This window comes from Pipra filicauda, unplaced genomic scaffold (assembly GCF_003945595.2).
Source record: "Pipra filicauda isolate LSUMZ 115617 unplaced genomic scaffold, ASM394559v2 scaffold117_size3949168_pilon, whole genome shotgun sequence".
NCBI lineage: Eukaryota > Metazoa > Chordata > Aves > Passeriformes > Pipridae > Pipra > Pipra filicauda.
In genome coordinates, this window is record NW_024103629.1 from 1,828,744 (window position 1) to 1,855,671 (window position 26,928).

The window sequence follows — 26,928 nt, forward strand, 5'->3', positions numbered from 1 at the left end:
TGGGCTGCCCAGGGAAGTGGTGGATTCTCTGTCCCTGGAAGTTTTTAAGATGAGACTGGATGTGGCACTTAGTGCCGTGATCTAGTAACCACGGCGGTATTGGATCAAGGGTTGGACTTGATGATCTCAGAGGTCCCTTCCAACCTGACTGATGCTATGATTCTATGATTTTATGAATTGCAGCTATCAGCTTCACTGAAAAACCTCCTCAGATTTTTTGTTTTTATTTTAAACTGTTTAATTTCAAAACTCAGCAGAACAGTCAAGATCTCTTTTACTTGATAAAAGAAATTTTATCTTAGTGGTCTCTGTTGATCTATATCATCTTCTCTGATGACTGACAAAGTGAAAAAACTTCTAGTTTCTTTCATTACTCATTACTCAGCCAAGGGGCAGTTCCCAGTCAATACCAGGATCCCCTGCACTGATTGGTCAGTAAGTACTGACAGTACGGCTTGGTATCATCAGTTGTATTTCATAGGGACTCCTCAAAATGGATATGATACCGATAGCCTTCTTGGCTTTGACTCCCAAAATATATATTGCATTTTTCCAACATTGAGTTTTCCCTCCAGAAAATAATAGTTCATTCAATACAAAGATTACTGCTATACAACCAGTCTCCCTTGCTCTATTTCTGTGTCTACAGACATGTTTTTATGTTGATTTGCTGCTCACTAGTGCTTAATACAGCTTTAATGTACTTCAAGAGCATCTCAAGATTTTCATTAAAGTATTTCCTACTGTGCAAGTATATTTGCTTTCTTCCACTTCTGTGAATGGCATGGAGGTGTCTTTTTGTGGTTCACTTCATCCTCTTTAGGGAATGCCCTATTGCTAGAGGGTCCAGAAATCCTTGCAGAGACGTCTTCTGCTATAACATGGTAAAAATTTTTTTTCTGCAGCACTGAAGTGCAACATTGACCAGTAGTAGCAGTAGCATGTAAAAGATAAGAACCAGGAGATACCTTAAACATAAAATTGTTCCACATCAAACTTGACTTGTTTGGCCAAATAAAGTGGTTTTCTGAAATGCAAACTGGATTGTAGTAAGTTACAACTATGACATTTTTCTGTGACATATGGAAACTTTCACTGGAACACAGAGAAAAAAATCAACCTTGTCATAATATTTTAAAAAATATATTACTTCTTAGGCAATAGTCAGTAGTAAACACTTATTTTGTTTTACAATTTCAACTGTAAAGCCCTTCTAACAAGGGCTAGAAAGTAAATCTATTTCAACAAATATATAATTAGTACAGCTACTAAGTACAGCTCAGTGTTGTGGTTCTTGAGTTGTAAAATGACATCAGAGCAAAGCTTCTATTCTGCGAATTTACTCTTTCATAATGTATGAGATTGTTACAGTGTTAATTTCAGGCACAGCAGTGAGGAAAACAAATTGATTAATAATGGAAGTGTAAGAGTACCTCTGTTTAATGTCATTTTTTCCCTTTTTTTAAATCATGCAGATATTTCACACTGCACCAGACCCCAACATTCCTCTTCCCCAACCTCAGTCCCGATCAAGTTCAAGAAGGACAAGAGCCATTTGTCTCTCCACAGGTTCACGTAAACCCAAAGGAAGATATACACCATGTCTAGCAGATCCTGACAGTAAGTTTGTCCTTGTAGACTGGTTGTCTTCCTTTTTATGTCTTATCTTTTAACTTTGCCTGAATAATATCCAATAGATGCTGTATTCCAATAATCATAAGCATAACAGATGGAGTTTTTTCAGCTTTTTAACCCCTGTGAGTCACAGCCACACTGTTGACTGACTGCATTCCTCGCTTCTCTCAGATGAGGAAGAATGTTTGGTTTTAGGCAAGTCTTGCATTGCGTACATTGCTCAACATCATTTAAAGTAGACTTTATATTCTAATCTAAATTTAATCCACTTTGAAACTCAAAAGTTCATTATATGAAGTTCATCTCGTTTCCTTGCAAGATGATGGGTAAGGCTGGAAAACTGTAAACAGAATCTTTCCTCTCCTCCTGTAACAAATGTAATTCAGTCAAGGTTAGGAGACCAAACCCATCACTTGGCTATTTTCACATGTATGAAACTGTGGCCCTTGGTTCAAAGTCAGCCACTGCCTAGGTTGCCAAAACCAGTGAAACTTTGTTAGGTTTTCTGGAATAGAAACAAACTCTAATATTCCTGGAAGAAGCAGTGTACATATCATATGGCTTACTGTTTAACAGTAGGGAGTTATGTCTATAATCAATTGATGCTTAGAATGCTTATTCACTTTTATGTAGATGTGACTATTAAAAAGTTTCCCTTCATTCATTTTCATCTAATGGACCACAACTTTTTTACTTACTGGTCGTGCCAGTAAGGAGTATTGAAACTTTATAAAAGCTTAAGTTGCTAACAGTTCCACTACTGCAACAGACTTCCTAAAGAACTTAGATGTCCCTTGGCTCCTCAAGAAGATTTACATGAAACTGGTTCAGTAAGTTAATCCACAGTTAAGGTGTATCTGTTCTTGAAGATCTGTAGTAATTCTGAAGTCTGCAATTTTAGGAAGTGTGTCCTTGATATATTCTTGCACAGGTGCTGCATTTTCCATAGGTCTATGTTACAAGTTTCATGCCAGTGAGAGTTTAAATACTACATGAGATCAATAGCTCCCTACCCATGGATTACCAGTGTGAATGGCATGGGATCCCAAGTAAGAAGTTACAAAGGAACAGACAGTTATACTCAACAGAGGACCAACTGGTCAAGTTTCAGGCATTTTTTCACTGTGTAACTACAATGAATGAATAATAGCATTAAAAAGGAACATTTCTCTGCGAGTATTTTGCAGACCATATGCAAGCTCATGCTTCTTCAGACTGTGCATGGGAACATTCAGGTTGGAGATCTGGAAGAATTTCCTCATTGAAAGGACTGCCCAGGGAAGTGGTGGAGTTGCCATTCCTGGAAGTGTTCAAGAAACAACTTGATGTGGCACTTAGCGCTTCGGTTTACTTGATATGGTGGTGTTCTGTCAAAGGTTGGATTCAATGATCTTGGAGGTCTTTTCCAACCTAAATGATTCTATGATTTCTATGATTCTTCATTCAGACACATCTCGTGCTGGCGATTTGATTGCCACTAGGTCTGATCCAAGAACTCTCCACTTGGGCTTCACTTATTAGCTCAAACTCAACACTTATGTAAACAAGTTCCAGTTAAGATCTTACTTGTGCCTGGAAGGCTGAAGCAGAAGCAAAGGTACTCTTCTTGCCAAATATCACAATATCAGACAAGAGACAGCCTTGGTTCTGGCAATTGCAATTTCTGAAATACTAGATGGTTTTAAGTCGTCATTTAAATGAAACATGGACACAACTGTATTGCAGGAAATAAAGGAAATCTGTATGGCATGAGAAAAGAGATACAGATTTCAAATGGTAGGGAATTATAGAAAATTATAGAAAATGCATCTGGCAAAAAATGCATTAGCCAATCATGCAATTTTCAAGGTACTAATGGTCTCTAAAGGAACAAGATGAGTCTTCAAGTTGGAAATAAATAAATGAGTTGTTTTCCTTCTGCAGGAAACCACAGGTTAATGAATTTGATGACAAGTAAGGTACAAAAGAGCTAAAGGTGACATGAGAAAAATGGACATGATTAGAAAATGTAAATTATTTTTTTCTCTCTTTCCCCCCTCCCCTCCGTCCTCCCTAGGTGACTCGTACAGCAGTAGCCCAGACAGCACTCCCATGGGCAGCATTGAATCTCTCTCTTCTCACTCCTCTGAGCAGAACAGCACCACCAAATGTACACCCTCCCAGCCAAGGGAGAAATCAGGAGGGATTCCATGGATTGCCTCTCCTGCTTCTTCTAATGGCCAGAAAAGTTCAGGCCTGTGGACAACAAGTCCAGAATCCTCATCAAAGGAGGATGCAACCAAAACAGATGTGGAGTCAGACTGCCAAAGTGTAGCTTCTGTCACTGGACCAGAGAATGCCTCTCCACCAACAGACCTGACCAAAAAGAGTTCCTACAGTCTGTCTGGGCTGAAAAGGTCTTCAGCATCTTCCCTTAGATCAATTCCATCAACTGAAGGTAACTTCCAAGGTCTTTTAGCACTTCAGTGTTAACTGATGCATCAGAAAACAAGAGATACATCTGAAGGCTAATTATACTCATTAATATTTTTATTTTTTTTAGGTTTTGTAGTATGTTCTTTCATTTTTCAAACTGATAGAACATATTTCCATTGCTTGTTACCTGCACAGTTCACACAGCTTAAAAGATATGTTTCTCGCAATTTAGATCACTCTCTAGCCTTCTATGGTTCATCTATAAATTATAATTTATGATATAGAATAATACTGAATATTAGCAATATTAATAATATAGATATTGTTCTTATACTTTGGGATCTCTTTATATTATGACAGCTTTTAAAGCATTTTTAAGCATCAGTTGTTCTTTGGAATAAAGAAAGAGAGAAACAGATGCATTTCTTGTCTTGTAGAACATATAAGCAAAAAAAGGCAGCAGTCCACCGTAAAGAATACATGGGGCCATGCCTTTTTTTCATTGAAAGGGCTTCTTTTGTGTGCAATACAGTCTGTACACCTATAGATTTGTTTTATCAAGTTACAATAGGAATTGTTTTAAGCAAGTCATGGTCATTTATTCCTAAGTATGTTTTTTAAAGTGCATGAAGCTTCTCTGCATACTGAAATATTAATTCTACAAATTAATGTGGTCTGATTTCATGGTGGATGCTGCTTTGATCAGATGACTTCCTGAGAACCCTTACTACATGATTTTTTTCTACAATTTTATGCAGTGTACTACTTTATAAATCTGTTTATTGTCACTTTTTAGTGATTGTACTATCTAGCCATTTAATTGCAAGGTAATTTTTTAGCCCTCTCCATTTTAATGTCATTTCTTCATTCTTGCTGTTGGTTCTTCTCCCCTGGCTTAGTGCCTGAAAGGCTGTTTCTTCTCTCTTAGTAAGTACTTTCTATACCTGTTTTGACTCCTAAAAAAAAAGAAAAAACCAACAGCAAAACCTTTGCTTTGCATGTTACATGTGTTGTAAAACAATTTCAAATTAACTTTAATATTCCCTATAATTTGATTGTTTTCTTTAGGTAACAAAAGTTGCAGTGGATCTATACAGAGCTTATCTTCAACAGATACCAAAGATACGTTAAAGGCTCCTCCAAACCCTGATTTGCCTCCCAAAATGTGCAGAAGATTAAGATTAGATACTGCATCGAGTAATGGCTATCAAAGACCTGGATCTGTGTAAGTCATTATGGCCCTTTGGAGATTTGTGTTGTTACAGTATTGTCTATTAGAAAGTGATTCCAGAGAGGTACATAAGTAGTTGAAAAAGCATCCATGAATACTTGATTTTAATATTGCTGTATTTGTGAATTAGTTATCTAGTTTTGTTAAAATTGTAAACAAAGGAGATGGCACAAAATCTGTTGAAGTCAGTTGAAAGATTCCTGTTGACTTAATTAGACTACAGATAAGGTGGAAATTTATCTTTGGAAAGTGATTAATATTATTATCTCTGGCTCTCTTTAATGTTTCAAGGAGCAGAAATGTTACTTACTGTCCATGCTGTTACATCAAGAAGACCAACAGATTTTATTTGTATAAGTCTAAAATTAGAGGAAGGATAATAAAAAAAAAATCTACTCTGAAATTTCTTCAGTATCTGCATGTTAAATAGTTGATTTCTAACAGTTGGGGTTTGGTGGGGGGGAGGTTTATGCTGAAAGGAGGATAGTTCTGAGCAATACAGGTTATAATTTAGTTTGTTGAGATTTGGGTTAACAATGTTTCTCAGTGCTTTTAGAAGACTTCAAAGTCTTTACTGTAATTCTGACTTTGACCTGGATATCTCTGTCCTCATGAACAAGTGATTTCCAGACCTGCAGAGCACCAAGAAATTCTCCAAATACTACAGGACATCATTCAGTCTCTCCACTTTTTAAACTGAAAGGGATCATAGTAGTCATTTAACAGACTGTTGTGTCTTACTTAAGCAGAGAATCCTGCACAGCTTAGAGTTCCAGCATGGTAACGACAGACTGTCAGTAAAAGCATTTCCGATATAAACATAGGATGTTGAGGTTTCCATTTGTGACTCAGCAAGGCGCTAGAGCATAGGGAAGTCAGCAGCCCCAAATAGGTTATGCCCTTAAGAATTCTGCTGAATAGGGATGTAAATTCAGTTTTTGAATTTCCTCTCTTTCTATAAGTGAATAATTAAAACAATTTTTTAAAATATGACCATGTCTTTGGATGGTTAAAAGTGAAAATAGTTTGTGTATTTAATTAATGGCTGAAGTATAAAGCAAGGTGATGCTTTTATTTTCAGAGTGGCTGCAAGAGCACAGTTGTTTGAAAGTGCTGGTTCACTTAAACAAGTTTCTTCAGGACGGTAAGCACTTTATACCGTTTAACATTCTGTAAAATCCTTTCTGTGTTGTTTTCAAAGGTTCACATTTATTTGTTGGATTTGATTCATTCTTATATTTAAGGTGTTTAGAATGTTCTGATAAGTGTTTGTCTAGGAAGCAGTATCTTCTGTACATTACTACCTCACAATTAATAGATTAAAGCAGATAATCTATTAAATGGATATGGGAAAAAGGCTGCCTCTGTTTTTTCACTGTCCCTGCTTTTCAAGTTCTTTGAGACAGATCACAGGTTTTTGTTCACCACTTTGCTCACTGATACATCAAGGAACTGTTACACTGATACATTTTTGGAACTGTTGAGGAATGAAAACAAGATGTCAATCCATGAATTCAAAGGTAGTAACCTAAAGTAGCACAGATGAAGGAAGATGCCAACATGCTGAGATGGTTGGCCGTGGAATGTGGCTGTCCTCTGACAGAACCAGCAGTGGAGAGAAAGGCCCACTGATTTTGTGAGAAAAGCAGCTTATAGGGATCAAGGTTGTTCTTATTTTGTGTAGTACGTGAACTCTAAGATGACCAAAAAAGAGGGTGGCAGGGGAGGCAAGGCATATGAAAAGAGCAGAGCAATAATTTAAGGAAGAAAGGTATAAATGAAGGGACTGGAATGCTCTTAAGCCAGTGCCTTAAGCCAAAAGCAATGACTGCTTCACCAGTCCTGCATCATTTCACCTCCAGCACTGTTCCTTCTCTTACTTTATATTACTTCCTTCTTGCAAGCTCTCCCCTGTTGTTCCCTCAGAGCGTGTGCCACCTGTATCTGTATATAAAAAGCATGTAAGAAGCAAAAATCTGACAAAGGAAAAATGCAGCATTTGATAATGGATATGGAGAGAGGCTAACAAAGCCAAAAATACTGAAAGGCTGAATAGCTCCTCTACTGAAGCCTTCCTAAGAGGATAAAAGAACCACAGTAGCAAGGAGAATGGAAAATGAGAGGTCAGCAGGCAAGATGAGGAAGAAATCAGAAGTAGCTCAGCTGTTCTTACAGTCTTGCATAAGTCTGAGTATGATTTTGCAGTTCAGAGCCAGCTTTTATTACCTGCTTGTTATGAAGGCTGATTTAAAACCTTGGGCTAGTCTTTTTTAGTTGTTTTTTTTTTTTTTTCTATGAAGTATGTAGAAATTGTGGTAATTACATCTTGATCCACCCAGTAGAAAGGTCTTCTTTGTTCATAACCACTATCCAACGAGTATATGCAGGACAGAGCGTAAGACAATGTATTTTTAAGCTACCTGGTTTGATACCAGAAATATTCAAGTCAAGGTAGTGTTGGACTCCATGCAGGGGTAATTTACCCTGCTAAAATAACTAGAAATTTTGAGACAGTGCTTACCTATGCATTATAGAATGTAAGTAGCTTCATCGCTGCTTGAAGCATCTTTTGCCTCTTGTGGTCATTTGTACAGTAGGCAGATCAAAAGTACCTATATGGTTTTGCAGTCTCACATTGTTTTCCGTATTCCAGCAGGTAATTTTGTGCTTGATGCATTACCACCACAGTGGCTGAGTCCTACTTAATTCCTTCTTCCAAGCAGTTTTTGCAACCCTCTTTTCTGGCTTTGTATAATGCAATAGCTCTGTTATGAGTGTGTGTGTCCTGTTTTCTCTCCTTCTATTACATGAGTATATGCCCTACACTACAGATTTTTTTTTAGTCAGAAAGACAATAAGAGACCACAGTACAAGTGTTAGGATTGGACAGGGAAACACAAAATGTTATGCAATGTTCAGCCTATGCTCTCTTTTTCCAGTTCTAGAGTTAATTTGACTTCTCAGTCTTCCTATTCCTTCCCTCCTGACTTCAAGTTTATTATACATCAGTCTCCCTCACTGTGGTATTAAGATACTGTGTACACTGGGACCAATCTCCATTGCTAATCTAGTATGCACTTGAAAGAGGTGAATGAGTTTCCTTACTATTTTCAAAAATATTGCAGTTATATAACAGTCTTAGTCAGGCCTGAGGTCTCTTTATTGCAGCTTCTGTACAGAAATGCACCAGCACATAATCCCTGACTCTACATTTTCTTAACTTGGATTTAGAGGTACGCAGAAAGATAAGTCTCCTGAAGTAAGAAACTGCATTATAAGAAGAAGAATTTTCATTAGGAAAATGAGAAGGAGGAGTAGGTGACAGTGAATGGCTCTGCTCTTCAGCAGGATCTCTAGGTGCTAGGATGGGACTTCAGTAGGACTAGACTGACATTATGAAGCCCTCTGGACCCATGCTCCCCTCCTAAACATATGATTAAATATCCTTTTCCAATCATTCTTCTGTTTTTATTTTCATGCTATATTTAAACACCTGGAAGGCCTTGCCCAGGCCAGACCAGTGCTTTCTGTTCAAACTTGGTTGTAAGTGTGCCATCTCCAGGTCTCTATAAACCTTTTGTCTTCCTGTAGGATAATATTAACTGATGACTCATCTGAGAGAGATTCATATGTGTTCCCTCATTCATTCCTCTTCTGGCATTGTCTTGCTAGACTAAAAACTCATTAGGACAGGAGCATAGTTTTAAAGCTTGTTTATATATTTTGAAATAGTTCTTAATATTATTATTAATAGGACCTCAGGTATTGTTGACTGCATGTAATCAAGCAAAAGAATTTATAATTTAATGAGTACTGATCCTTTGACTGCTAGTATGTTTATCATTATGGGCTCAAAACAAATGTCACAGAAAGTAAGGAATGGAAAATGCATTTTTCTTATCTGGAGTCTATCTGATAAAGTCATGGAAAGAAGGAACTTATAGGAAATGTGAATAACATTTTCTGAAAAATTTTTTTTTTCTCTGCCGTAAACAACATGAATCACATTCTTCTCAGATTATTGACATCATCTTAAGAGAACTGTAATAGATGATGGTGATGTTATCACATGCTTTTTAACAAACAGCCTTGTTTGTGGGGAGGACAACATTAACACTATAAGTAAGAATGTCTGTTTTCATAATTACAAACAAAATGCCCAAGAACCTGCAAGCCCTTTTCATGGTCAGTGCTTCTAGCTGCATAGGGTTGAAGTGAGTGATAACTAGTATGAGAACCTAAATAATCTAAAATCAAGTGTGAAGGCAATAACCAGTGGCTTGAAAATTGCTCCAGAATTATGAGTAAATATTCTTAAATTCGTCCCTCATTATACCATCACAGATGGCTATAGATAACGTTGGGCTGTAATTACTCAGCATCAGGAGCAAGGTAATGAGAAGAATCCTGTAATTCATTAGCTTTTGGCAACTGACTTCTTTTGTTTCTGTATCTATCTAAATGTCAAATGATGAAAAGCTTTCTCTTTTCAGAATGGATGATTTTAGAGGAGTATAAAGACAGAGTCCATGTTTTCTTATCTTGTTTTTACCTTGAAGTTAAACATACTTGGATCAGGTAAAATTGGAAGTTGAAAACAGAATAGTTTAGTAGACATTAGAGAATATAGAAGAAAATTGCATTAATTTTCTTAACAACTTCTAAGGGCAATAAAAACAATGTCATATTTCAAGATTAACTTAAATAATTCTGCCTCACATTTAAGTATTGCCTGAAACGTCTTTTGTCACAGTATTACTCAGGTGTCCCATTCTTAACATGGGCACCTGGCTTGATAGTCAAGTTATTCAGGTTTGAAATCACCCCCCGTGCTTTAGTAAATTTACTACCTATTACCTTACGTTCATTGCAACTGTAAGTATTGTTAACAGTTACTCTACTGTTTTATATGTGTAAAATTCATGATTATGCCACACAGATGTATTGGGTTTGCATGACAAGAGGTCATGCCAGGGTCAACCCACCACAAACAGGCAGTAGCTGTTTCAACATACTGTTACAGATTTGAGTCAGGATAATTAGAACATCTGTAGTGTTCTTCGTTGACTTTGAGGAAAAAAGAGATTAAATAATTCAGGTCTAGTTTATGTGTGACCTTCAGTAAAAGTCATCTAATTTCCCTCTGTATATTTTAGTCTATATTATGTAGATTATTATGTATAAATATGTATAATTATGGAGAGTAATGACTCTTCACACCCATCTTGTTGACTGTAGATGGCAAGTTATTCATAACAGGCACCAAAGAAGGTGTCTTGAAAAAGTGCTACTTAGAGCAGTCTACACCAGCCAGGGAGCAAGCTAACATTTAAGAAAAGGGACAAACAAGGATCCAGTGCTCTTCTTGTTCTAGTTAGCTCTGGGGATGTAATCAGAATGATAGTAATAAAAATTAGAAATGTTTCCAGCATGCTGAAAATCAGCTGCCCTTGGATATCATGGGCCCAACTCAAAATGCTTGATCTCCTCTGAAAATCTCATCCTGAGAGTGTAATCCTTGACGAGTCATTTGCTTGCTTAAGACAAAGGCAAAATATACCATTTAGTCCAGTCATAAATCTGTTTCAGAGAATCAATAGAAAAACTTTTTCTTCAGAGGGAGAAATCACTTCTGGAAAGCTCACACATTCAAACTTTGGATGTTCATCCACTGTTATACACTTTTAAAGATTCAGATGAATAATGCTAATGCTTATGATGTGGCACTGTTAATTAATCTAACTGACAACTCTGTTATCTCACTATTTTGGTAGAAGTACATGATAGATTACATGTCAATTGCATATACACACTCTTCAAAAGTATGCAGAAAATATTAAACTTCACCACAGGTCACATATTAGGTCAACTTGCCATCACATCTTAGAAAAGTGAAATAATCAACAAGTTCGTCTTCACTTGATATAATGTGGGTTTAAAGAAATTCAGAAAAACTGGTGGCTCATATAAAATTGTTCTGAGTGTATAAGTTAAAGGTACTAGGTAAAGTGCAGGGATCTAGAGAGAACTCCTAATTTCCATCTTCATCTTCAAACCCTCATTTTGTACTTTGCAGAATTATAATGCTAGAAGCCAAGAGGTGACTTTTTCTGTCCTTCTTCTTTGGAACAGAATCATCACTCCTTTTTGTCTCACATTTACCTTCTATGTAATATTTTGCTCTGTAGACCAATCAGCAATAGTTTCTCACAAGCTATGTTTTTAGACCTTTAATGACTTGATGATCACTTTTTGTCTCCAGGTAGTGCATGACTTGCTTCAAAGAGTATGCTCAGTTCATTTGAATGACAACTTCATTTTAAAAGTTCCCAATATTCCTGTTTAAATCTAAGTAGGATATCAGTCCCTTTTCTGCAATAACATGCTTGTTAACTCCAGTTATCGTATTATTGTATAATTCTGCTCTTCTGAACTGCTGTGTAACTGGTCATTATCATTTGTGCAGTTGCTTATTTCTATATTTCCCAGGTTTTAATTTAATTTCTTTGTACATTCTTCGTTGTTATCTGATTTATTGCAAGCCTGTATTTTTTTCCTTTCAGGCAAGCAAAAGCCATGTATTCCTGTAAGGCTGAGCATAGTCATGAGCTGTCTTTCCCACAGGGGGCAATATTTTCCAATGGTAAGATATCTTTTACATTGACTTATATATTTAAAAAAAAAAATATAAAAAACCTGAACTGTATCCACAAAATGAGAGCATAATTCCATTTTCAGGTCTCAGGTTTTGCCCTGATTTTTCAATTGCTCTTGAATAAATACTATATAAATAAATATATGAAGCATGTATATGATTTTTTAACAGTGCTAATTAGTTATGTGTTTTCTTTTGTAGTGTATCCATCAGTGGAACCAGGATGGTTAAAGGCAACTTATGAAGGCAAAACAGGACTAGTTCCTGAGAATTATGTTGTCTTCCTCTAGTAATCTTTAGTGGACAGCAATATCTTCATGGTATCCATGGTAACAAATAATAAGCACTGTGATTTTTATCTGACACAGATATGGGATCAGCCCCTTAGCTGAGCGGTAGATTTCCTTCAGATGCTGCAGCTGCAGGTTACACAGCTCCCTGTCAGTGGAACAGAATGTAATGAAACAGTTAACAGTTTCTGTACTGAAGACGGTACTCTGCTTAAATAACTTCCATTGTTTGCAAAAGGTTGTTCTGTTCTTCTTTTATGGGTAAGGAACACTAGAGCAATAAAATAAAAAAAAGTTGCTGTTTAGCTGCAGACTTTCAGGTCCAAGGATGTTGCTCACAGAAGTGTGAAATTTAGAGGCAATGCGCTCTATGACATCTCTAACAATCTCTGTTTTTTAATATGGAAAATCATGGATTTTTTCATAATGTAAGTACTGCTTCTATTGTGATCAGAATTCTCCATTAGAAAACTTGATTCTAAAATTAGTCCTAATCATTTCAAATAAGAAATGAGTTTTCTGTAAATTAGAAGTTTGAACTTCTGTGAGTCATTGAGACTACAATATGGTAGAGGATTTATGCAGCTGATAGTGTCAGTTTATACACTGCCTGAGCAGTAAGTGCTCATTCAAAATGTGATGTGTTTAATGAATGTTTCGTTCAAATACTTCTTAAATTTATTTCTTTCTTTCTGTATCAGTATAAATAATATTAACAACTTTTATTTCAATGATACCCATCATCTGGGGGGTATTCTTAGTGTATCCCAAAACAACATCTGTAGAAAACAAGGAGATGCTGAATCTGGACTGACTGGAAGTCTTGGGAAGTGAGCAGTGAAAAACAGCAGTATGTTTTGAAACCTGAGATAAATTGTAACTGATTCTTTTTCCAACTTTTTTCATTGCAAATAAGACAAGTGGCCTGTGAACTAGCCAATTTTATAAGCTATGAATGCTGAAAGCTCTATGTAGCAATAAAATTTAGTATTATTTAGTATTATTTCTCCTGACTTCTACTAAAATATTTGACAAACAATTCTCCTTCCACAGAATAAAAAATCCTTACTTTTTAAATGTGGTGTAAAGACCAATTGTTTGATTCTGGTAGAACTGAAGAGAAAAAAAAAAAACAAAGAAATCCCAGAAACATTAAGCAGCTTTCTCAGTCTGAGCATCTTTCTTGTACGCCTTGAGGGAAAACATGCATTGCTTGCTTGGCTGCTTACCATGCCTGATTGAAAACGAGGATATTTAACCTTTATATTAGTATTTCTTCAACATTAGTGCTTCCAGGAGAATTTACTGTTTCATAAAACCATCTAGGCTTAGTTTCATAGACCTGTCCAGGCTTAGTTCTTTCTTCAGGAGCAGAAATCATCATACAAATCTTCTGCTGATTTCTAAGTTGTACACTACTTCCAGAAAATTCAAGGAAGAACTTCTGTTAGAACTAAAAACATCCACAATTTTTTAACTGCTTCTTTTTTCCTTCCATAGCCTTTTTCTTGTTTAAATTGGAAAATCAAATTTATTGCCAACATAAAGAAGCACATCAGAACATTCTTTACTTATATGTATAAGTATATATATATACTTATATATATTGTAGTGCATGATTTCTTCAGAGCAATTGTTAGAATTCAGGCCAGTGGAATTCTGCTTCCTGCAGAAGCCTGCAGGATCCTTTTCCTCATTAATTCAAGTATCAAGTGGTGATCAGGGAAGGAGAGAGGCCCAAAGAGCATCCTTCCAAAAATGGTCTAGCTTTTTAGAGCGGGAGTCTGGGCAAGGCTGACTGCAGGCAGTTGAGGACAGACCCCTTGAATTAGTGACTGAGTGACTTGAGTCACCCTAAACAGTTTCATTAGTCCCAAACCATGTTTCACTTCACCTTAAGTCCAGACCGTGCCCAGTGCATTGTGATGAAGGGTTGCTCTAGATGTCACTGACAGTGAAGGTCTTTTCGAACCTGATTGAGTGTTTTTTGTTTTAAGGCAAGCCAAGTTTTCTTAGTGTAAGCTATGCTTGAAACTGCCATTGCCCTGAGAAGATGAGCATGGTTTTGGTTGTGCTTCTGCTGTATTTCACAATTGAAAAACTGCAGGCTGTCAAAAGGCTTACCTGTGGTGACCTTCTTAGAAGTGCTGCTGCAGGCAAAAAGGAGCAGAAAGAGAAGCTGAGTTTTGAGCAGAGGCTGGAGATCCAGCACATCTCACACAGGCAGAGAAATGCAGTGGTCTGGGGAAAAAATCTATTGCAGGGAGTCACTGGCAAACCTCTATTAAACATCCTTTGATGACCCCTCATGCCTCTCAGAGGCAATTTAATTGTTGTGAAATCTTGTAGAATGGTGAAATAGAAAATGTTCGCTCCTACTTGCTTTGTTCTAGCCTTATTTAAAAGTAGGCAGAAATAAACCCCTAAGCTTAGGTAATTTCACATCCCCTGTATATGTCTCACAACTTTCCAATATTATGTTTTGAAACCAGCTGATCTGGGTGCAAGCTATAGGACTCAAAGATGCCAAGTTCATAAAACATTTTGTAAAAATGCAAAGCTGAGTTAGAGATTCAGCAAGAAGAACCTGCAAGTGCTGAGGCAAAGGTTGTAGAAAGACTTGGAGGAATACCTGTGTGGGAGAAGTATTTAATCTGTTCTGATGTATTTATCTCATATTAGACACAAATTTGGATTGCAGAAGACAACTTCATAAGAAACTGGATTCCATTCATGTGCTGCTCACAAAACAAATCTGTATTTTCCTCCCTAAGACTCTGCAGCTTTTTCAGGCCCTTCTTCTGAACAAACCATAATTTTTAAGTAGTTTATCTTAAAAATAACATTTCCACCTGAAAAAGGTCATGCCCATTCTTACTTACTCACTCTCCACGAGTAGGGTTTTTCATTTTTTGAAATCTTCTGTGTTTTTTCTTTTACTCTGCTTTGCAACATGTAGTAGCACTTTCTGTATAATCTCACTGCTGGTTTGTGGATGCCCTAGCTCTTCCCTGACTTTCAAAAGGGAGTTTATCTCTGCAAGAAGCTGTACAGTGAACCAGAAAGTTAAGTAAGTAGGGTGCAAAGACTGAAATGGGGGTGAGGGCAGCACCAAAGCTTCTCCAATGATGACACTCTCCGGCCTGACCAAAATCCTTTCTGATAATAGCAAAGAATCAGAAATCCATATAGCATTTAAATGAAGATATAATATCTTGATAGTGCCTTACCAGAAAATTAGGCAATCTGAACTAAATTAGTTCATAGTATTGATTTAATGTTTTTTATGAAAGTTAGATTTACTGTACAAGGAAAGGTTTCAATTTTTTTTTAATAATTATTCTTATATTTCCTAAAAGGATGCAGCAGGTTTTTTTCCAAAATTGACTGTAGAACTCAAGGTAATGACACATTGTGATTGCTGTTTGTCTTGTGGATATAATGTCTGTACCCACAATATATAACAACAAATAATTAGCTGTTTTTTCTTTGTCAAACCTTTTGATACATGTTGCAGCACAACATGAATCAAATTAATAGTGTGAAGGACTGATATATTGTATGATAAATATGTAAAATATATTAATATTTTATAGTCACACTTTTTATTAATTATTATAAAGATTAATTTTTTTGTAATTCCTTGTATTAAATTGTTCAGTATTAAAATGTCCTTGCCATATTTTGGCATTTAGATTTATATGTAACAAAACTCTTAAATTAAACCATAGCTATCACTTATTTCCCTAACTAATCTATAATGTTCATTGTACAATTATTTCCAGGAAAAAAAGATGCACAGATTTGCTGACCAGTGCTATTCTATGATAGTAATAGTAACTTATTTTCCTTTTATATATTTTCTGGTGCTAACCTCTATTCTTTGGCTGTAATTGGATTGAATTGTAATATGCCTTTAGGAAAGACATGATAGTGGAGGAAAAGTTGCAAAATTCTGCAATTCAGAACAATTATTACAACCAAAAAAAGTACTGTATGGCAGTAATTGGATTTTTTTTTGTTAACTTTTCTCCCCTTACCTATTTTCTACCTAATAAGATTGCATCAGAATAAATAATGAAACTAAAAAGCACATTGTTCTTTATACTCCTTTTCTTAAAGCAGAAGTTTGTGCAATTTTGGATTGAGCAGCCAGAAGAGAAATCCCAGTAGGGGAGCACATCCTCCAGACTGAGGTGGATCTTCTCCACTGATGGAAACTCTCAAAGCTCTAGTGAAGTCAAAGACAGACCTTTGACAATTTATAGTGAGGGTCTGTTGGCAAGAAGCCCCCAGAATGAAGATGGAATATTCTGTTAATGGGATAATCTATGATACATTGTCCTTTCCTTCAGCAGAATGCCCTGTATGAATCACTTAGTAACCAGAGGTCAAGCTGTAGGCAACGCTAGTCTCTCTCTTCCTGGTCACAGAGCCCTGACAGCTGCTGCTGCAGCAGCCCTTCCAGTTCCTGCTCGTGCTAAAGTCAGACTGTCAATCAGGCTGTACCTGTACCCATTGGGAGGTCTCTTTTTTTTGGTTAAGATTTTGCATGGGCTTTGGGAGTTTGCTTTATTTTGTTTTAATAAGGTGCTCGGTATCGAAATTAATTTAGTCACTGAGGATCATATCGTTTTTTTAATTGTCCTGTGTGTGGCAGTATTTAATAAGACATTGGATTATCCTTGTTTTCTTAAGTATAGAGCATGGTTCTTCAATCCTTGGATGCCTCAGCTGAAAGCTATTTTGCATCTGAACTTTCTGCAATTTTTTTATAGAGAATTGTCATCAAAGTTCTGGCACTAAAGATAGCACCATTATCTCTGCGAGAGTTTCTGTTGGAGCAAAGGGCAAAGCAGCTGAGCAGGGCACATAGATAGTTTCAGTTTTCAATCATATTTATGACAACTTTGGAGGTATTAGAGTTTATAGGGGTTACTTTAGATGCTATATGCTATTTTAATAGGAAAGTATATACAATCAATAACTATATATTTAATAAAGCCCTACTAAATTATCTTATTGAACTCTCTGTTTATTTTGTAGTGTGGTTTCAATAATTATCTGCACTCTGTATATATCTACATGTAAATAACTAGCATGACATGCATAAACTGACTTGCAGACATAATTCTATGTTGTACTTTACATGTATTTCAAAAATTTGAAAAAATGTTTTTCAGAATAAAAATGCTTTCTACACAAACTGATTTCTTTATTGTTTTTAAATTTGGGCTCTGGTTCATCCTTTTCTTTTTTCCAAGTAATAACACTTTGGCTCTATTTCTACCCATACCTGCATTTTAGAGTAACATTTCACCTCTGAGGATGCTTTACAAAGAGGATGTTGTTCCTACTGTTGAGCAATGGGTATATGAATACCAGACAATAGTATTCATCCACTGTCCTGGTCATGTGGAAGTTTCCAAAGATGTGGCTTTTGAGGAAAAGAAAATGACAGCTTTGGATGTTAGGTATCAAGAAGCACAGCCCTGTGTGGCAAAATGTCAGTGATGAGGTCATTGCTTCTGAAAATCACCAGGTGGGCAGGCTCACAAGGAGGATTTGATGGCTCCATTCCAATGGCACTGCCAGGTGTGGGGAGCACAGTGGCCTCTGAAAGTTCCCTTGCATGCCTTCCCCAGCATTTCTCCAAGACCTTTTGCCTCAGGAACCTGCAGCTTTCCCAGCCCTCAGGGGGAAGTTACAGCTGTGCCCAAGGCAAAGGGAGCTGTGAGGTGGCCTGCCTTGTCTTTTCTCTGAAGAGACTGGACAGAAACCTAGGAGACTTTTTATCCCTGAAACAATCAGGCTTTGTAATGATCTCAACTTAAAAAAAATGTTTCTTAAACCAGAAAGATCAAACCAGCCAGCTGATAAAACTCTTTCTCTTTTCACTGTGTGCTTGGGTTTGAATAGTGCAGAGAACTGCTGCAGGAGACCCAAGGCCAATAGGTCCTGCTCCCTGCAGCCATGGCTGCTGGCTGCCAGCTGCCTGCCCCAGGCACTCACAGGCTGCTGCTGGCTCCTGCCTGCCAGCCCCTGGGCTGGCCAGAGCCTCCCTGGCTGCCTTCCTGTGGGAGGAGGCTGAGGACCTGCTGCCTCTGCACAGGCATCGTGCCCACAGCCCTGCTGAGGGGGACACTGGACACATCTGAAAACAACACATCAATACTGTGGCCATAAATAAAAATGAGGTAGTTGGAGAAGCAAAGCAACGCAGATCAGATGGAGAAATAGTCTTTCCCTTTTGTTGCTTTCTAAAAACTGCTTGTAGGTGAAGCTTCTATTTCACAGCTCTCCCTGCTTGAGGATTTGAGAGATGAGGAGCCTGCTTTCAGGAATCAAAAAGTCACCTGCAGCCTGTAGTCACCAAACATGACCTGCACCTTACTGACATCCTGAATATCTGCATTTTCATACTTCACCAAAAATGATAGTTCATCACTGATTTTATGTTAAAAATAAAAGGGTTGGGGTTTCTGTTAGTTTTCTACCCTTTCCCCTGGAGATGCAGGCTCTTTGGCTTTAGATCCTCTGATCTGCAGAAGTGAACATACACTAGTTTGGGGTCTAGACTAAGCTCTAAAATAGATCTCATCACTCGTTTTCCTAGTGTTCCATTTTAGTTGGCATCAGGGAATAACTAACTGGGAAACAAATGTTCTGGCTTGATAGATTTTGACATTTCAGTGAGCATTTAAATATAAAAATACTTAAATTGCTCTTAAACAAACACAACATTGCCATGTTAACACCAAATTGAAAACTCTCAGGGGATGAAACTTCTGTTTCTTACCAGAAAGAGTGAAGACACATTTCATTACTTGGTTGTATTAAGGCACCTTACATGGCATGATTCTCATGTGTTTGGAAAAGTGGGTCTTTATGGCTTTATTATTGATAAGGCTGCAATGTGAACTCTTGAGAAAGTGATGTGTGGAATAGCTTTGGTATAGAATGTGTGCTGACATGAGCCAGGCCGTCCACAGCCTCCTGCCTAAAGAGGAGAAACTTCAGTGATGCAAGGAAATGGCACAGGTGTAAACTGAGCAGGTGACAAAGTCAGTTCATATTCCAGTTCAGAACATTTTCTCGTTAGTTGGGCATGATCCATTCCTTCAAAAACAGCCTATATTTCTAACACAAACATTGTGCTTATTAAACATGTTTAATAAGGTATTTGCACTTTCATCTTTTAAACTTTTATTTCACATTTGTAAAGGTTTTCCCGTGTCATTTGGATTAATTACTGATAGGGAAACAAAGTACTGAAAGATATTCTTGGCTTCTTGTGCAACGGTTGGCTGCTTTTCTATTGTATTTATGGCAACAAGCTCAAAAGCTGAACTAACCTAGGGCAAGTGCCTTTGCCAAAGATCATGGTGTGCCTTTTTAATGTAAACATGCAGGGATTCATGGGAACATTGAGTGACCTCCACAGCCGGTACAGAAAGGAGTCTTAATTCACTTGAAAGTACTTGGATAATTGGAATACATCTTTCTGCCAGTATAATTGAGCAACTGATTAGTTAGAATAAGCACAGGTGTATTTCATTTAAAATTACTGTTAATGCCTCTCCGGTGCCCTTACAAGGGATTAGAGTCCCGTCGGAATGAAAAAGATCAGCGATTTAGTTTTGTTGATGGTCATTGCTTTTCTATTCTTACAAAAAAACACATTCAAAGGGAGACATGCAGCACATCTGGATTGGGGGTATTTTCAAAATAAGGTTGGAAATGCCATGCTTTGGCTATGGCAGTCATGAGATCCATCCCCACCAGCAGGTGCAGGGGGCTGAGAGGAGTGGGGAGTCAGCCTTTAGTGGGCTTGGGACAGGATGGGGTTATGGAGGGCGTGCAACATGTCACACCACAGCAGAGCAGGAGCCACAGGCTTCAACCACGCTCATTTGGGGGGCTCTATAGTCCAGATATGACCATATGCTCATGTCATCACTGGGGAAACATCAGCGTAGTTGTAAGCAGGTGAGACAGCTGTGTGCTGGGAAGCCCCATGAGAAACCTTTCAGATGACAATTCCCAAACCCAGGCGGAAGAAAAGATAAGAAACCTGAGCTTGACCAATCTGTAGAGTGTTTCTCCAAATAAATTAATTGGCATACAGGATAAAACTGGTTCCTGGAATAAAACACATGCTGTTTGCAAGGGCCTCACAAGAAGATAACAAAGATTAGGGTTTCAGTGTACCTGAGCCAGGAAGCTGAGAACAGAGACTGTGGAAGCAGTGACAACTGCAAGGCCCAAATTACCACAAAACAAGCAGGATGCCTATCAGCAGGGAAAATCTCCAATCCTGGTGGCACCCTCCAGGGACATGTAAAGGAAGCAGGTATATAGCAGAAGACCTCAGAGACATTTAGGTGCAAACAAATTGCACTGGGCAGCAGTGATGCAAATATATCCTTACATAAACCCCTGGCTTAAATGATCATTTAAAGTTTGTTATTTCGTGCTGTTGCTGTTGGTTGAGCAATGTGTATGTTTGTCCTGTAAAGTGCTGTTTCTTTTCTGTAATTATGACAAATTGCCTGCCTTGGATGGGAAAAATAGTTATTCTGCACAATGTCCTGCTCTCCAAACCTTCCTTGAGAAACCTGCAGTGAATGCCATAGGAGTGTTTCAGCCAGAACCCACTTGTGATTTGTAACACTACTTAATTTCCAGATGGGTCCTTCTCTCTGCCCTCCCCATCCTTCTGAAGTTCAGATGATGCAAAACAAACCAGCACAATTAATTTTACCTTCAGAGCGACACAGAACCAAGTTGTACGAAGAGGTTCAGGTTTTGCCACTGACAAAACTTTTCCTTAATAATTTTTTCCTCTTCGTTTAAGTGATTCCTTGAAATATTTCCTGACTAAATGAACTGGGAAGCCAAATGTCCAGATGTCTGTAAACGTATCAGCATGAGAAACTCAGGTGAATATTGTGGCTTTTTAGCTAACACAATTAGCTTTTCTGTATAGTTTTTATCCAGAGGGAAAATCAAGAAAGAGTGTTTATCACAATGTTATTTGTGTGCATCTCTCACAAACATCTCCTCTCCTGAAGGCAGCAGGAACAAACACATCTCTTCACTTTTCGGTTTCCAAGACACTTGTTTGGGCCAGCCTTCCCTGCAGGAACATTTGAGTAAAACAGTGGTAACACCAAACCCAATGCAGCACAGGGGGTGATTTAGGACAGTGGACCTTCTCATAGCATCACCTCACCCTTAGCTCAGTTTGATGCCTTCTCCAGCGCTGCAGCATCCTTATTGGTAACACATACGAAAGGAAATGATGGTTTCATCTGAATTCCCGCACAGCAGGATCTCTGACACCACTTCTTTCTCTCACTTAGATAATCACAAAACAGCAGCACTGTCTTCGCTGTGAGCAGACAATGATTATTGCATGAACTCATTAGTATGTTTAAGTGGAAGCTCACCTGTGCTGTGCAGAGATGAGTCAGGCTCGACAGCAGCTGTGTCATTATGAAGTCTGAGATGTCACAATAAAAACACCTGTCTCATTTAGGTGGGCTGTTATTCACTAAAGGTCAAAGCAAAAACTTCTACTTCAAAGGGTTTAACACTGTATATCAAATAATGAGTAACCTTATTTCATTCCTTATACCCTTCCATTACCATGTCTGTTAAAAAGAAAAAAAACAAAACTCTTTTTGAGCAAAAGAGATATGCATTGAGACTGAATTGGGACGGAGCATATACATATGACATCATTCCACTCAATCCAGGGGGACATCATTGTGTAAATAAATAATTCAGGACTAAATAAATCTATCAATGCAGGTGTGCTCAACTGAATGCATATTTAAGTAGGACCACAGTCTTAAATTTTGACACCTTGTAGTTCAAGTGTCTCAAAATATCTCAAAGACTTTCGTATGATTTTCTTCTGTGTGACAGCTCCTAATAGAACTTCCACTTGAAAGTAACTTACATATTTTTGTACTGACTAAATGTCTTCCCCTGGTGTTTTATATTTCACAGAATGTTTAAAACTGAATTAATTTAGAAAAAAAATCACCTGTGTGGTAAATCCCAGCCTTGTCAAACTGTTTGTAATGGACACATGGAGTACTGATAATATCCAAGAGATCAATTCACAAGAACAAAGACATTCAGAAATGAAAATGAAACATCACTTTCAAGATGTTCCGCATTATATTGAAATAATGTCCACAAGTATTGACATTGTTGGCATGACTAGTGCTTCTCTGAGGGCACACTAACATTCCAGCACATCCTTAGAAAGGGGCTACATCCAAACCAGCAGACCAGACCTGAGTTGCCAGTGCTTCCTCAGAATAAGAAGGGAGAGGGGTGGTCGTTCCAGTTGATGGAGGACATATTACATTTCTCAGCTATTCTGCCCCTCACCAGGGTGCAAGTACCACTCCTTGCCTATTGCACGCCACATTAGAGGGCAGTGTGGTAGGAAGTGGGACATGTTAAGGATGGGGAAAGGATCACCTGAGCTCTGCAGTTCCTCAAAAACCAGAGGTGATGTGCCCTGGTGGTGCAGCCAAGGAAAGCTTGCACCAGGCCAAGTCAATGACCAGCAACAAGGAAAGTGCCTTCTGCCCCATAACTGAAGATGGCAGGGTGGATGGATGGATGATATCCTGAAGAGCACTGCATCTTGCACCCTGGGAGGCAGATCTGGCAGTGACCAATTTTGGTAGGGGATAGCTTCAGTTCTTGGTGTAGACATGGTCATGAGCTCAGGCACTGCCTCTGTAAAGTCTGAAAAACATGGCTATTAAATACATATAAATAAGTTATTACTTAATGTGTTGATTGCTGTGCTACTTCTGTCTCTACTCAGGTATATTTTCTCTGATCTGGACCAGCAGCATCATGCCACCACCTCTGCTCTCACAGTGCCACAGCCTCTGCTCCCATGTCAGCACCTGTTGCTAGTGCTGCTGTTCCTGCACCTACTGCCCCCCATGGCATGGCAGACATTTTAATAAAACTTTTCCTTTGTACATATTTATGCCAGAAGATCAGGAATGCATTGTAACTTCTCTTCGTGTTTCTATACGCTGACAGTTTTGACAGTTGCAATTTTCATTAGTCACTACCTTCCATGTAAGTATAAATAAATAAATAAAATGTTATCATCTCCTGTTCTTTGAGTCTTGTAGAAGGTTTGAATTGAAAACAAAATGGAAAATAATTCTGCCCCCTTCCTCAGTCATATGGGTTTAAATCAATAAATAATGATCAATGTGTGTTGTCTCTAACCTGGAGCTGCCCACTGAACCCCACTGAAATCAGCCTCCTGGCAGCTGCTCTGTAGGACAGCAAGCACAAAGTGGCTCCATCAGCCTGGTAGTGGTGACTGCAGAGCCATTCTGTAGCTTTACTTCCTAGTCAATCTAGTGGATTTTTTTGCATCTACTGGTAACTGAAGAGTTAAACACTTCTCATACTACGACAAAGTAAGCATATCCCCAGTTTATTGGACATGACACAACCTAGCTAGACAACACTTTTACAAAAATACTTGAAAGCTATTATTTCAGGTGTACAAATATATAGATGAAAGCTTCTCTTCACAAGAGGAAAATACAGAAATCTTATACAAGCCCCTTTTTTTTCCAAAAATAAAAACAATGGCAGCAAATTGTAAATTATATCCATCATGATCCTAAATACAGAGAAATATGAGCATCAGTCCAAACATATCTCAAACTTAAGGATTATTTGGCTTTCTAAATATTTTTTCCATTTAGGATCACAAAGTCTCTGCACAGTGTTAATGCATTACACATCCCAGTAACCCATTGGGAAAGAAAGTGTGTTGAAGGCATAGGAAGGAGGGGAGAATAAATGTTTTACAAATATGGGAACTGGGATTTAGAGGTTGTGTGAAATTCAGAAACTTTAACATGTCATGCATACTAGAGTGCCCAACCTCAGGTTGTGCTTTTCTATCATGTAGTTTTTCTTAACATTAATAGCTGTCTTCAGGGAAGGTTTTAAGGATACTTTAAATGAAAATCTTCATGAAGTAATTTTTTCAGAATTTCAGATGTTTGGATTTTTCTTTTTTTTTAAATGTTGTGTTTTAATCATTTGTGCAACCTTTTGGTTGTGGGCAGCCAAACAGACACATGAAGCTGTATTTTGAAGCTTGAGAAAGGGGAGCAGTTTCTGTCTCCCAGTAAAATCTAAGCTGGCTGTAGCTATCACTATGAACCACATCTAATAGCAATTGGGTGCATGATTCTGTGAAATTATTGTTAATAAGTGAACTGGCCAACTCACAGCATGACTGTATTGAAAGCTCTGCTTTGGATTACAAAACTTCTGAATTTTTAAGCGAAAAGCCTTGTCATCGTCAGGTGACCAACGCTTGATGTGCAGTGATGACAGTCCCAAAAGACAATATTCTCATCCATTGTGTGTTAATGGCCCACAGTCAGGCTGGGAGTCTGTCCTGATGGTATTATGTCACATTTTTTTCTATTTAACATTGTATAATTTTTGTCAAGTGTCTTGTACTTTGTCTATAATAGAATATGCTTATGTGGACCAGCAAAATCCACATTTTACATATCAGTGACCTATTAATTGCACTACAGGCATCTTTGTCCCTATTTCAGACACAACTCCAAATATTTCTAACAAAAGGAAGATTCCTACATGTAACAGTCTGCCACCTGCTAGCCCAGTGTTTCAATTCCTTCCCTGAACACCAAAGCTGTGACCCTTACTGACTCTGAGGTGCACGTGAAAACTCATTCCACTCAAACTGCTTTTGTATTGTGATGATGCATAAAGTGAATTATGGTGCTACATTTAAAAATGCATTCATACAAAGGGCATATACTGTCAGAAAAAATAGTGCATGAAACACTTTATGATTCATAGAGTTGGTTTTACCTTTCCTATAAGTTGGCAATAATTGTATTTAAATGCCTTTTGAATAGATGCATCCATTTGGAGGAACTTATAAAATACACAGATTTATGGTTTTCAAATATTATGTAGCTCCTTGGAGCTTCCTTTCTTTTGGAAATGAATTAGAGATCCTTCTAATTTTAGTATAAAATGAGTCTTATTCAGGCACTATATAATGTAACTGTATATTTCTTTGAAAAAAAATTTACTTTTAAAACTGCATAGTGATTGCAGGTCGCTGGGTGTTTCTTTTTGAAGTACTCTAAGGCCACTTACACACCTTTCTGGATGCGTACTGTCATGCATATGTTGGTTTGGTGCTTTCCTTATTCATGATCCATATTGCTCAATGTGCTTCCATATTCATGCTCAAAACAGTCTTGCCAGAATAAATCAGTTTCTTTGAGCAGTGCCATGATGAGAACATTATTTTCAACTGGAGACATCACAGGTTAGAGTCTCAGGCTGGACATAAACCAACAATACAGGGTATGAAGTGTAAAAGCATTGCTCTATTAGTATCTAGAAAAATAGGCACATGTGAAAATTGTACATCCAAGATGGAATGAGCAATATATGGTGATATTCATATAAATCTCACCTGTAAAACAAAAAAGCATCTCTACTAGTCTGCCCAGCTATTTCTGATTTGATGTCAAAGACGCTTTTTGTGCTCACTAACTGTTTTTCATCCAATCTAGCCTCCTATTTGAAAGTACGCAGCTGTGAAGCTCACTGATGCAGTATTCTGAATTCCTGACAATGATGTATTTCTTTTTTCCTCAACACAGCAAAAAGAGATTTTAGTAATGAACTGGCTGGGTGGGTACTTAAATTGAGTGTGGGAAAATGCAATAGAGTGAGACTATTTAAATGACACTGTGAGAACTTCCTCACTGATATGCCTGAATGCTTAATTGGTGGAACTATTGTACCTGCAGAGGTGAAAAGGTAACATAATTTTCATGGTCAGAAAAAAATGATCTACGGTTAAAAGACTCATGATGGTATTTTTATAATGAGCCCACCCCACACTGGCAAGAAACAGAAATGTTGCCAGTTTTAAAGGATATTCTAGAATTAAATGTAAGCTCACCACTTTTTTATATACTTTATTTGCTTTAAATACCTCATACAGAGCACTGTGGGCTCAACTCAGGAAAAAAATTCCTAAATGTGAGCAAAAAAATACATCAAGGGTGCAGCACTGCTCATGTACTTAAAGTTATGCAGCTGCTGAATTAGTTCCAACAGCACTGAAGGACTATTTTCTGAGGATTATTTATTTTTTCTTTAAGGCAAACAGGCAGCTAAATTTTAACTTAGTTATTAATATCTATGCAGTCACCTTTTACTTCATGTTTCTGTCCAAGCATCTGAGAAGCTACAGTACCATTCTGCATGCAAATAATGTCAACCCAATAAATTAATAGCATTCATTGAAAAAAAAACCCATAAATTTTAGAGCAAAAAAATACCTCAAATATTCCTTTTTCCCTTTTCATTTTCCAAGGGGAAAAAGAGAACTGAACTAAAAACAAACCTTCTGTTCAAGCCAGGTCACCATGACACAAAGCAGTACAAGCCAATAAATCCAGCAATGCTGACAATCCAGCCTGGCAGTATGCACACAGGCTTATGAGCCATGGAAAGATGGGAGGGCTTTGTATATTAGCTCTGTGGCTGTAAGCTGATTTCTTGGAAGGAAAGAAAGGTCAGCGTGCCACAAACAGCATGTAAGGGAAAAAATGTGATCTTGGAGC

The 26,928-nt window shown here is 37.7% G+C and overlaps 1 protein-coding gene and 1 long non-coding RNA gene across 2 annotated transcripts in view; one reads left to right on the forward strand and one right to left on the reverse strand.

The window, feature by feature from the left end:
• Nucleotides 1–17,432, forward strand: part of ARHGAP42 (Rho GTPase activating protein 42) — a 150,551-nt gene extending 133,119 nt beyond the window's left edge. Inside the window, exons 19-24 of the mRNA XM_027739048.2 lie at nt 1,476–1,620; nt 3,692–4,072; nt 5,119–5,275; nt 6,363–6,425; nt 11,845–11,924; nt 12,138–17,432. Coding sequence (XP_027594849.1) covers nt 1,476–1,620; nt 3,692–4,072; nt 5,119–5,275; nt 6,363–6,425; nt 11,845–11,924; nt 12,138–12,226 — 915 coding nt within the window. The 3' untranslated portion in view covers nt 12,227–17,432. The remainder of the gene's footprint in view (nt 1–1,475; nt 1,621–3,691; nt 4,073–5,118; nt 5,276–6,362; nt 6,426–11,844; nt 11,925–12,137) is intronic.
• A 3,810-nt stretch (nt 17,433–21,242) lies between these two features.
• Nucleotides 21,243–21,664, reverse strand: LOC113997327. Its single transcript, XR_003544069.2, has 2 exons — nt 21,462–21,664; nt 21,243–21,365 (listed from the first exon to the last, which is right to left on the reverse strand). It is a non-coding gene; the product is annotated as an uncharacterized LOC113997327 (long non-coding RNA).
• Between the last annotated feature and the right edge of the window lie 5,264 nt (nt 21,665–26,928).